General features: G+C 44.4%; 1 protein-coding gene across 3 annotated transcripts in view; it reads right to left on the bottom strand.

The window, feature by feature from the left end:
* The window catches only part of LOC121579798 (Down syndrome cell adhesion molecule homolog), a 158,990-nt gene that overhangs the window by 16,439 nt on the left and 129,708 nt on the right, over window positions 1–12,843 (bottom strand). For all 3 annotated transcript variants that reach the window (XM_041894702.2, XM_041894700.2, XM_041894701.2), the window contains exons 12-18: window positions 8,415–8,614; window positions 8,052–8,148; window positions 7,787–7,915; window positions 7,280–7,447; window positions 6,453–6,523; window positions 6,005–6,254; window positions 5,408–5,554 (exon numbers count right to left, since the gene is read on the bottom strand). In XM_041894702.2, the coding sequence (XP_041750636.1) occupies window positions 5,408–5,554; window positions 6,005–6,254; window positions 6,453–6,523; window positions 7,280–7,447; window positions 7,787–7,915; window positions 8,052–8,148; window positions 8,415–8,614 (1,062 nt within the window). The remainder of the gene's footprint in view (window positions 1–5,407; window positions 5,555–6,004; window positions 6,255–6,452; window positions 6,524–7,279; window positions 7,448–7,786; window positions 7,916–8,051; window positions 8,149–8,414; window positions 8,615–12,843) is intronic.

Genomic DNA, 12,843 nt, shown 5'->3' with positions numbered 1-12,843 from the left:
TTGCAGCGGAGGGTGCAGAGCTGGTGGCCGGGGTAGTGGTAGCCAGGTGGAAAGCATGGCCAACTGTAGCAAAATGCTTGTTGAAATTCTCAATTATTGTAGATTTATCGGTGGTGATAGTGTTTCCTAGCCTCAATGCAGTGGGCAGCTGGGAGGAAGTGCTCTTATTCTCCATGGACTTTACAGTGTCCCAAAACTTTTTGGAGTTAGTGCTACAGGATGCACATTTCTGTTTGAAAAAGTTAGCCTTTGCTTTCCTAACTGCTTGTGTATATTGGTTCCTAACTTCCCTGAAAAGTTGAATATCGAGGGGGCTATTTGATGCTAATGCAGTACGCCACAGGATGTTTTTGTGCTGGTCAAGGGCAGTCAAGTCTGAGGAGAACCAGGGGCTATATCGGTTCTTAGTTCTGTATTTTTTGAATGGGGCATGTTTATTTAAGATTGAGAGGAAATTACTTTTAAGGAATAACCAGGCATCCTCTACTGACGGAATGAGATCTATATCCATCCAGGATACCTGGGCCAGGTCAATTAGGAAGGCCTGCTCGCTAAAGTGTTTTAGGGAGCGTTTGACAGTGATGAGGGGTGGTCGTTTGACCGCAGACCCGTTACGGACGCAGGCAATAAGGCAGTGATCGCTGAGATCCTGGTTGAAGACAGCGGAGGTATATTTAGAGGGTAAGTTAGTCAGGATGATATCTATGAGGGTACCCATGTTTACGGATTTAGGTTCGTTGATAATTTGTGTGAGATTGAGGGCATCTAGTTTGGATTGTAGGATGGCCGGGGTGTTAAGCATATCCCAATTTAGGTCACCAAGCAGTACGAACTCTGAGGATAAATGGAGGGCAATCAATTCACAGATGGTGTCCAGGGCACAGCTGGGGGCTGAGGGGGGTCTGTAGCAAGCGGCAACAGTGAGAGACTTATTTCTGGAAAGGTGGATTTTTAGAAGTAGAAGCTCAAACTGTTTGGGCACAGACCTGGATAGTATGATAGAGCTCTGCAGGCTATCTCTACAGTAGATTGCAACTCCACCCCTTTTGGCAGTTCTTTACCGTGTAAAGGAACAGTCCAGCAGGCATCAGCTGTGCAGCTGAGTGATCATAAGGTCCAGTGAACAGCAATATGTGAGTCCAAGAGCAGTTCAAATTGGTGCTTCAGCACAGCGAGAAGGAAGCACGTTGTAGTTTGCTTGTGCTAGTGGGCCGGGGCTAGCAGATGGATCTTTGTGGTCGTCGCAACGGGAAGCCTGTTGAAACCACAGACGATTACGTCGGCAGACCAGTCGTGATGGATCGGCAGGGCTCTGTGTCGACTCTAGGAGGTCCCGTCCGGTTGACAGAGAGGTAGATAGCTGGGAGATGTGCCTGACTCAAGGCTAGCTCAAGGCTGATTAGCCAACAACAACGTTAATTTGGTTGCAGCTAGCTAGTTGCGATTATCCAGTGTTAATGGTCCAGTGATTCAGTGATTCCGGCAGAAAATCCGATAGGTTCTGGGTCGATAACTCGCTGTGCAGACAGTGCAGACTGGCCGATAATAGTCCAGGCTAGAGCTGGCTGGTAGGTAGTGCAGGCCACGGACAATGGAGAAAAGCCGCTAATGGTGGCTAATAGCAAGTAGCTAGTTAGCTGGTTAGCTGGCTACTCCCGTCCGGTAGACAGAGAGGTAGATAGCTGGGGCTAGCTCAAGGCTAACTGGTGCTACGGGGGCAGTGGTGATTATCCTACAGCAACATCCATTCGACATCCATCCGGTTGCGGCTAGCTAGATCCGGTGTTATGGTCCAGTGATTCAGTTATTCCGGCAGAAAATCCGATGTTCTGGGTGAAAACCGCTAACGGCGGCTAATAGCAAGTAGCTAGTTAGCTAGTTAGCTGGCTGGCTAGTTTCAACTGGAGATTCTAGATAAAGGTGAGTAAATAATAGAATCCGTTCCGCATTGAGTGAGGCGGGTTGCAGGAAAGTATATTTAGTAGAAGGATGAAAAGTGTGATAGGGAAATATATACGTAAAATACAAAAAAATATACAAAAAACTGGCTATTTACATGGACACACAAGAGAACACGACCGCACTGCTACGCTATCTTGGAACGGAATATGAAGAGCTCTGGAATCTGTTAATCTATGGCTCTATAGCTCCTTCATTTATAGTTGTGTTGTGGGCTGATCAGAACAGTTCTCTGGGATATAACAGTGAGTTATAGGTTTATGAGTCATAATAGCGTGATTTGGAAACGTACAGTAAAATATATGCTGTATACTAATAGTTGTAATCACCGAATTCTGACTCACTGTACTGTAGGTACAATCCATTCGGAGAGTATTCAGACACTTTCCCTTTTTCCACATTTTGTTACATTACAGCCTTATTCTAAAATGGATTAAAAAAAATATCCTCATCAATCTACCTATAATACCTCATAATGACAAAGTGAAAACATGTTTTTAGAAATTTTTGCAAATGTATTACAAATAAAAACAGAAATATCTTATTTACATAAGTATTCATTTGCTATGATACTCAAAATTGAGCTTAATTTGCTAAGATGTTTCTACAACTTGATTGGAGTCCACCTGTGGTAAATTCAATTGATTGGACATGATTTGGAAAGGCACACACCTGTCTATATAAGGTCCCACAGTTGACAGTGCATGTCAGAGCAAAAACCAAGCCATGAGGTTGAAGAAATTGTCTGTAGAGCTCCGAGACAGGATTGTGTCGAGGCACAGAAATGTTTCTGCAGCATTGAAGGTCCCCAAGAACACAGTAGCCTCCATCATTCTTAAATGGAAGAAGTTTGGAACCACCAAGACTCTTCCTAGAGCTGGCCACGGCCAAACTGAGCAATCGGGGGAGAAGGGCATTGGTCAGGGAGGTGACCAAGAACCCGACGGTCACTCTGACAGAGCTCCAGAGTTCCTCTGTGGAGATGGGAGAACCTTCCAGAAGGACAACCATCTCTGCAGCACTCCACCAATCAGGCCTTTATGGTAGAGTGGCCAGACGGAAGCCACTCAGTAAAAGGCACATAACAGCCCGCTTGGAGTTTGCCAAAAGGCAACTAAAGGACTCTCAGACCATGAGAAATAAGATTTCTCTGGTCTGAAGAAACCAAGATTGAACTCTTTGGCCTGAATGCCAAGTGTCATGTCTGGAGGAAACCTGGCACTATACCTACGGTGAAGCAAGGTGTTGGCAACATCATGCTGTGGGGATGTTTCTCAGCGGCAGGTACTGGGAGACTAGTCAGGATCGAGGGAAAGATGAACGGAACAAAGTACAGAGAGATCCTTGATGAAAACCTGCTCCAGAGCGCTCAGGACCTCAGACTGGGGTGAAGGTTCACCTTCCAACTGGACAACGACCCTAAGCACACAGCCAAGACAACGCAGGAGTGGCTTCGGGACAAGTTTCAAAATGTCCTTGAGTGGCCCAGCCAGAGACCGTACTTGAACCCAATCGAGCATCTCTGGAGAGAACTGAAAATAGCTGTGCAGCGACGCTCCCCATCCAACCTGACAGAGATGAGAGGATTTGCAGAGAAGAATGGGAGAAACTCCTCAAATAGCATTATACCCAAGAAGATTCAAGGCTGTAATCGCTGCCAAAGGTGCTTCAACAAAGTACTGAGTAAAGGGTCTGAATACTTCTGTAAATGTCATATTTCAGTTTTTTATTTTTTATACATTTGCAAAAAAATCTACAAACCTGTTTTTGCTTTCTCATTATGGTGTATTGTGTGTAGATTGATGAGGGAGAAAAACGATGTAATCCATTTTAGAATAAGGCTGTAACATAACAACATTTAGAAAAAGTCAAGGGGTCTGAATACTTTCCAAATGCACTGTATTTGAAATCCATAAAATGGCTGATAAATATATACCATTGATGAGTGCTAGAATGCAAATAATAAAAGGAATCATTGTTTGAGTAGAATAACAGAGTGATGAGTTTGATTACTGCAGTGGTGCCAGATGTTTAGTGGGTAAGGTAGCTTAGTGGGTAAGAGCGTTGTGCCAGTAACCGAAAGGTCGCTGGTTCTAATCCCCGAGCCTAGGTGAAAAATCTGTCGATGTGCCCTTGAGCAAGGCACTTAACCCTAATTGCTCCTGTAAGTCGCTCTGGATAAGAGCGTCTGCTAAACGACTAAAAATGTAAAAAAAAATGTTTAGAGCAGTGTTGATGGATAAGACACAGTTGTTCCACCATCTTAGAAAAGGGGCCTATATCCCCCTCTGCTGGTACATGAGGTAAACAACCCTTGATATTTTCCCAACAACAACATTTATATTGCTCATATTTAGAATATAATGAAGAGCACAACAGGCCCTGGCTGAAGGTTTAGACAAGTGTCTTAGACAATAAATACATCGATGTGATTTCTATCACACATATCACACATTCTTAGTATATATTTTCAGTGTATATATAGATTGCATTTGGATTACTGATACAGTGTTACTTGGGTTGTTAATTGGATTCCTTCTGACGTTTCTTGATTTCTTAATTTTAGTTTTTTTGATTATTTGTGTACTTGTTTGACATTTTACTGCACTGTTAGGAGCTAGACATTTTACTGCACTATTAGGCGCTAGTAACAGAAGCATTTCACTGCACCCACTATAACATCTGCTAAACTGTGCGACCAATAAACTTTGATTTGATATAATGAGTGACATCTTTCATTTAAATGAATAAGATCTGTATTCATATGAATTGTTGTCAATGGTACATAAGATATCTATATGTGAAAGTGTATGCACTCACTAACTGTAAGTCGCTCTGGATAAGAGCGTCTGCTAAATGACTAAAATGTAAAATGTAAAATATGTATATAGTAGATGTAATACATGGCTATGGCTGTAGTATTGTTTGGAGTGTGTCCCACTATGACATGTACTGTTACTATGCAAACTAGATTGAGTGCTGCTTTTCAATTGGTGCATCCAGGGTCCATCAGAGGGGATGTGATATGACAGATGAGGGGTCAAAAGTAACAGTGCTGTCAGAAGCCATCACTCTGACGTCTCTCCAGCACGTGATGACTGCATGCCATGCCAGGCTGTCTGAGTTGAACTAGAAAGCCTGGGTCACAGCTAATATGTCTCATTCATCCACTAGAATTATCATGCATAGGTAATCATGTTGATACTGTATACATTCTATGTGTCTTGGAGGTTACGGACAAGGGCAGATACAGTGTAACATCTACATCCTTCTCTCTCTTTGTGTGTGTGTGTGTGAATTTGTATGTGTGTGTGTGTGTGTGTGTGTGCCTGCATGCATCTGTGTGTGTGTGTGTGTGTGTGTGTGTGTGTGTGTGTGTGTGCCTGCATGCATCTGTGTGTGAGTGTGTGTGCCTGCATGCATCTGTGTGTGTGTGTGTGGGCTGTACCTCCGTCGGGCAGGTTGGCCCAGTAGATGACCCTGAAGCCGAGCAGGATGCCATTGAGGGCGTCTTTAGGAGGGGTCAGCCAGGATAGAGAGATGATCTCTGGGGACGCTGCTGTGGCCTGGACGTTCTCTGGAGGTCGGCTGGGAACTGTCACAACCAGGGAGGAGGAAAAACAACATTGTTACCTCAGTCTCCAAACAAGTAGAATGTACAGAAGAGTTTACTGAAGAGAGGAGAATATTGAGATACTCTTGGAAGTGAACTTCATAATGCTTATTTAAAGTAAAAAATTAGGGTTTTGGGACCTATCCTTCATCAGGTTTTTTTTAGCCATGACAAAAATGACCAGCCATTACAATACTGAACATCAGCTGTCACTACACCAGCAGTACCAACACCATCCATGAGATGTCGATAAAGCTCCATCCTGGGAGTTCACTCCCTTCAGAGACAAAACATCAGTCATTTGACCCTTGATGCACCACAATACTGTAGAATACCCTAATTCAGCTAAAGAAATGTTTGAAATCAGTAAGATTTTAACTGTCCATGATATTGTTACTGACAGCTAAAGGCAGACTGTGTGTGTGTCCTCACCGTCCTCCAGCGTGGTAGAGATGACCTCCTGGGAGGAGGGTCCTGTCCCAGCGCTGTTGCTGGCCTGCACCACCACCCCATACTGGGTGAACTTCTTCAAGTTGTCCAGGGTGACACTCTCACTGTGGTCATTGTCCCCCGTCGACTCCATGGTGATGACGTTGAACTGGTAGTTCCCCCCGGTGCTGAACTCCCTGTAGCCCACCTGGTAGCCCCGGATCGCCCCGTTCTGGAGGTGCTTCTTAGGGGCCTGGTGGAAGACGGAGAGAGGGAGGGAAGAGGGAGGAGAAGGGAACGTACATTTAGATATTGGGGGACATCTTCTTGAGGACAGAAGAATGGTTGTGGCCCTCAATGACCTGAACTGTAACAGACCATGCAGGTAGTAGACCACAGAGCTACAGTAAGTTCTTCTCAGTCTTGATGGAATTGATTAAACATATCTTACCCTCCAGGAGACTCTGATGCTCTGAGAGGAGAAAGCTTCAAGCTGCACATCTTGTGGGGGACCATCAGGAGCTAGAAGGAAGAACATACATCAAGGTCATTCAGATCTGAGCTACTGTCAGTTGAGTAGACGAGGTACAGGAAGGCAGAAATTAGTCTGCAAAGGAATTAAACTATCCAGTCAGTGTATTCTGAAGGTTATTCCAAGGTTAAGGCAAAGATCCTGAGACATGGAAGGCTAAAGTTCTACTGTATCTATGGGTAGACCAGATTATTTGGTCTCAGATGACCCAGCCCACTTGAACAATAATAAAGATGGAGGTCATGTTTACGAGAGGTCATGGGGGACAGAGTCAGAAGAGAAGTGAGAGAGAGAAGTGCAGTGTGGGGATTGGGAGGAACCACCAAAGGGAACAGGAGCAATTTGCAGAGGGGCCGGCCAGTGATCTATTGACCACAGTGTGACATTTACAACATGGTCTGCTAATTGAAAAGTCCCACTTTTAGTGCAGGGTCAGCATGTGTTCAATAATGCAACAGAGCTGATGTCACTCTGCTGTTAATGAATTGACTTCCTCATCCCCATTACCCTCTTTTCTACCTCTTTCATCCTAGTCACGTATGTAAGTCAGTCACGTATGTAGGTCTTTCCTTTTGCAGTTCATCATCCTGCCTGTTTGCCTGCTTTGCCATATGTATATATGAAGTGCATCAGTCTAAATGTGTATGTACAGTATAGCTACGCATGTCTGTGTGCTTGCCTTGTTGTTGTATGTCTGTGTCTGCATGCTCTGTGTGCATACATTTAACCAGTGGTGGGTCTAATACCTGCTTCGTCTGTGGTGATGGTGAGTTCGTTGCTAGCCTCACTCTTGCCGATGTGGTTCTTGGCAAACATGCGGATGTTGTAGGTGGAGGAGGGGTGCAGGTCTATGATGGTGGCCTGGTTGAGCTGGGGAGACACGTCTTTGGTCCTTTGGGCCATTTCCCAGGAGCCTGTGGGGCCGGGGTCAAGGGTCAAGGTTTATGGGGGTTAGTGAGGACCACTAAGTGGGGCTAAAGGTCAAAGCCTGCTAAGTGCATTAGTCTGCTGTATTGAATTATAGAACTGAGAAAAATATCATGAATAATCATTCTCTGGAAGACAGGAGGAGCCCATCCAGCTTAACATGAGGATACATAGAAGCATTTCACCAGGATAGACCTTAGAAATACACAGGAAGTGAAAATATTTGTATTCTGTCCATACAGTGGTATGCGCCATGTAGGCTTACTGTACCGCTGGCATCCAGAACATATCATCTCTTACAAAGAGAACTCTTGTTTGTCTTGTACCTGATTTGTTCTTGCACTCAATGTCGAAGCCTGTGATTGGGCTGTTTCCATCGAAGCCCATGGTCCAGCGGAGGGCAATAGTCCTGTCCTTCACCTCTCTGATCTCCACCTCAGGAGGGTCCGGGGGCTCTGAGGGACACCATAAAGTCACATACATGGTTATACAACGCTAGGGTGCTTATTTTGCATTATTACCCTAATTGGGGGGTTCAATTTTGTATTTCATTTTGTTTTCATGACAATTGTCAGTGGTGTGCAGCTGTACCTTGCACTGTTAGCTGAATGATCCCTCTGTCTTCACCATAGGAGTTGATGGCATGGCAGGAGAAGAAGCCAGAGTCTTCCCTCACTGTAGGCCGGATCTATGGGAAAAGGAAAAAGAGGGTCAGCTACATAGATGAGGATGTGCATGGAAAATACACATTCTGGGCTAAATCATTCACAGACAGGACTCATGATGAGCCATCATCATACCGGTCTACAAACGGACAAATTTAGTGCAGGCTTCTGCTACAACGCTTTGCTCCAAGCAAAAGCCCTGCATACCCAGTAGCTCTCCACCTGGCCTCAGCTGAGGTAACTGTAACTGGGAAGAGGGCAGCACCACTCCACTGGTGTGTCTGTGTACCTGCAGGGTGGAGATGACCTCGTCGGCCACCTCTTTGACGGTGACCACGTAGCGGTGGCTGCTCTCCGGGTTGATGATGCGCTCCTCCTTCTCCCAGCGCACCATGATGGGCTTCTCCCCGTGGGCCGTGCAGCTCATCCTCTTCTCACTGCCCTGCGTGGCCAGCGTGGTGTTGGGGTACGACGTGATCATGGCCGGGACTGGAAGGAGAGAGAAAAAGCGGATAGAGAGAGAGAGAGACAGCCAGAGACAGAGACAGAGACAGAGACAGAGACAGAGAGAGAGAGAGAGAGAGAGAGAGACGGGACATGTTACATTAGTTATGAAGTAAGACAGGCTGAACATAAACACATTTAGCCATAATCCAATTCCAGTGGGACATCATAGTGATACCTGTCACATGGAGGGTCGTTACAAGACAGGGGAACACTGTAATGAATCAAATCTCTCTGCTCAAATGACACTTAATTGAGTCATAGTATTGCTGACTTCAGTGGTTGCTAAGTGTTTTGGTTTACATTCTGCAGATATTGCTCCAACTTCTAACATAAAATACAGTGAACTCCATGCTTCCCTGTTATGTTGAGCTGTGACAACAAACATCTTATGACAACAAGCAGCCAAGGCTTGGATCTGAGAAAATCCCTATTGGCAGGTCTCTGCCAGTACACTAGGACAGCACACTACTTACACACACAGCTCATTACCCCCACAACCGAGTGTGTAATGACACACACACACACACACACACGGCTCCTGTGATGTGATGGAAAGTGTCAGGCGAGGGGTTGCAGACATTTAAGTTTCATCTCTTATTCATTCCCCAGCCATTTTGAGCCATGCTACAGAAAAATAAGGTTGATTTATTTTGCATGAAAACTATGAATTTTTAGTGTGATGCACTTGAAGTAGTGAGGGAAAAAATAACTCCTCCCCCCTTCTGTAAATGTTAGCGTTTTGAGCAACAGTAATCTCATTGTGCCATTTAAAGTGGCTCCGAGGTGCAATGTTTACCCCCGACAGAGGCTGATACTACGCTAAACAGTTATGACCTCGACCACTACACTCTTAGAAAAAAAGGTGCTATCTAGAACCTTAATGTGTTCTTTGGCTGTCCCCATAGGATAACCCTTTGAAGAACACTTTTTGGTTGCAGGTAGAAACCTTTTGGATGTAGAACCCCGAAAGGGTTTTACCTGGAACCAAAAAGGGTTCTCCTACGAGTGTAGTATTACCATGATTATGACATAGGTAAGCTCAAACTAGCCTAGCTAAGACTAACATCATGTTGATGGGACACTACAGTGTTGATGTGTAGTCAATGAAACACCTATTGTACAGGGCTACATGAGGTGAGGTGGCCATCACACAGGGGGAGATCACACAGACATGACCAATGTAATCAGTGTGTGAGTGAGAGAGTAGCACAGCTGTGTCTGTCTGCCCGAGGCACATGCCACAGTGCCAGGGTGTTTCATGGGCCTGTAATTGCTGTGTTGATGTATTTCTTTAATATCCGGCGGAATTATGGGCAGAGGAACACGTCTCTGGGGGCAGGGGGGCGAGGTGACGCCTCCACTGGGAGACTTAAACATTGGACAGCCACACATTTTTTATTTAACAAAGTGGACTACATACAGTAAACACACATGCACACGCACGCGCACACACACGGTTTAATTAGCAGCACTGACTGGTATGTGTATCTCTGGCTGACACAGTAGAGGTTAGGGGAGCCCCATTTCTAAACATCCAGCCCAGAGGGCAACAAACATGATGCATGTCAGCCTGCCTCTCTGCCTGGCTGCAGGGAATTCTTGGATATTCTGCTCCCACGAGACAAAAGCTGCAGCTCCCCCCTCCCAGGCTCCCTTTCACCTGGCCAGGTTACCATGCCAACCAGCATCGGACAATCTATTTCTCCCTCTCCCTCTTTCCCTCCATCCCTGTCCTCAGGGGAGGCCATTAATAGTATCCAGGAATAGAACATGGAGCAGCCATTGATTTTCTACAGGACCAGGATTACACTATCCCAGCCCTGAATGTCGCAATGCAGACCCCCCAAAAAAACAGGGATATACACAGTACCAGTCAAAGGTTTGGACACACCTACTCATTCAAGGGTTTTCCTTTATTTTTACTATTTTCTACATTGTAGAATAATAGTGAAGGTCGGGGGATTGTGCAGGTCAGGTCATCTGATGCAGCACTCCATCCTTCTTGGTAAAATAGCCCTTACACAGCCTGAAGGTGTGTTGGGTCATTGTCTTGTTGAAAAACAAATGATAGTCCCACTAAGCCCAAACCAGATGGGATGGCGTATCACTGCAGAATGCTGTGGTAGACATGCTGGTTAAGTGTGCCTTGAATTCTAAATAAATCAGCAAAGCACCCCCACACCATAACACCTCCTCCTCCATGCTTTACGTGGGAAATACACATGCAGAGATCATCCGTTCACCCACACTGCGTTTCACAAAGACACGCCTGTTGGAACCAAAAATCTCAAATTTGGAATCCAGACCAAAGGACAAATTTCCACCGGTCTAATGTCCATTGCTCATTTTTCTTGGCCCAAGCAAGTCTCTTCTTCTTATTGGTGTCCTTTAGTAGTGGTTTCTTTGCAGCAATTCGACCATGAAGGCCTGATTCACACAGTCTCCTCTGAACAGTTGATGTTGAGATGTGTCTACTTGAACTCTGAGAATCATTTATTTGGGCTGACCTTCATGTCTTAAAGTAATGATGGACTGTCATTTCACTTTGCTCATCTGAGCTGTACTTGCCATAATATGGACTTTTACCAAATAGGGCTATCTTCTCTATACCCCCCCCCCCCCCCACCTTGTCACAACACAACTGATTGGCTCAAACACATTAAGAAGGAAAGAAATTCCATAAATTAACTTTTAAGAGGCACACCTGTTAATGGAAAGGCATTCCAGGTGACTATCTCATGAAGCTGGTTGAGAGAATGCCAAGAGTGTGCAAAGCTGTCCTCAAGGCAAAGGGTGGCTATTTGAAGAATCTCAAATATATTTTGATTTGTTTAACACTTTTTTGGTTACTACATGATACCATATGTGTTATTTCATAGTTTTGATGTCTTCACTATTATTCTACAATGTAGAAAATAGTAAAAATAAAGAAAAAGAGTAGGTGTGTCCAAACATTTGACTGGTAGTGTATATACAATGCCTTGTATTCACCCCCCTTGGCAATTTTCCTATTTTGTTGCATTGCAACCTGTAATTTAAATTGATTTTTATTTGGATTTCATGTAATGGACATACACAAAATAGTCCAAATTGGTGATGTGAAATAAAAAAATTACTTGTTTCAAAAAATTCTAAAAAATAAATAACGGAAATGTGGTACGTGCATATGTATTCACCCCTTTGCTATGAAGCCCCTAAATAAGATCTGGTGCAACCAATTACCTTCAGAAGTCACATAATTAGTTAAATAAAGTCCACCTGTGTGCAATCTAAGTGTCACATGATCTGTCACATGATCTCAGTATATATACACCTGTTCTGAAAGGCCCCAGAGTCTGCAACACCAAGCAAGCGGCACCATGAAGACCAAGGAGCTCTCCAAACAGGTCAGGGACAAAGTTGTGGAGAGTACAGATCAGGGTTGGCTTATAAAAAAATATCCGAAACTTTGAACATCCCACGGAGCACCATTAAATCCATTATTTAAAAAATGGAAAGAATATGGCACCTCAACAAATCTGCCAAGAGAGGGCTACCCACCAAAACTCACGGACCAGGCAAGAAGGACATTAATCAGAGAGGCAACAAAGAGACCATAAAGAACCCTGAAGGAGTTGCAAAGCTCCACAGCGGAGATTGGAGTATCTGTCCATAGGACCACTATAAGCCGTACACTCCACAGTGTTTCACAATAAAAAATATTTTGCATCTTCAAAGTGCTAGGCATGTTGTGTAAATCAAATGATACAAACACCCAAAATAATCCATTTTAATTCCAGGTTGTAAGGCAACAAAATAGGAAAAATGCCAAGGGGGTTGAATACAGTGGCATTTTTCCTATTTTGTTGCCTTACAACCTGGAATTAAAATTGATTTTTTGGCAGTTTGTATCATTTGATTTACACAACATGCCTACCACTTTGAAGATGCAAAATATTTTTTATTGTGAAACAAACAAGAAATAAGACCATAAAAAACAGAAAACTTGAGCTTGCGTAACTATTCACCCCCCCCCCAAAGTCAATACTTTGTAGAGCCACCTTTTGCAGCAATTACAGCTGCAAGTCTCTTGGGGTATGTCTCTATACGCTTGGCACATCTAGCCACTGGGATTTTTGCCCATTCTTCAAGGCAAAACTGCTCCAGCTCCTTCAAGTTGGATGGGTTCCGCTGGTGTACAACAATCTTTAAGTCATACCACAGATTCTCAA

Source organism: Coregonus clupeaformis, chromosome 13, assembly GCF_020615455.1.
Source record: "Coregonus clupeaformis isolate EN_2021a chromosome 13, ASM2061545v1, whole genome shotgun sequence".
In the NCBI taxonomy this organism is placed as follows: Eukaryota; Metazoa; Chordata; class Actinopteri; order Salmoniformes; family Salmonidae; genus Coregonus; species Coregonus clupeaformis.
The sequence above is the reverse complement of the archived record's forward strand: the minus strand, read 5'-3'. Positions and strand labels throughout refer to the sequence as shown.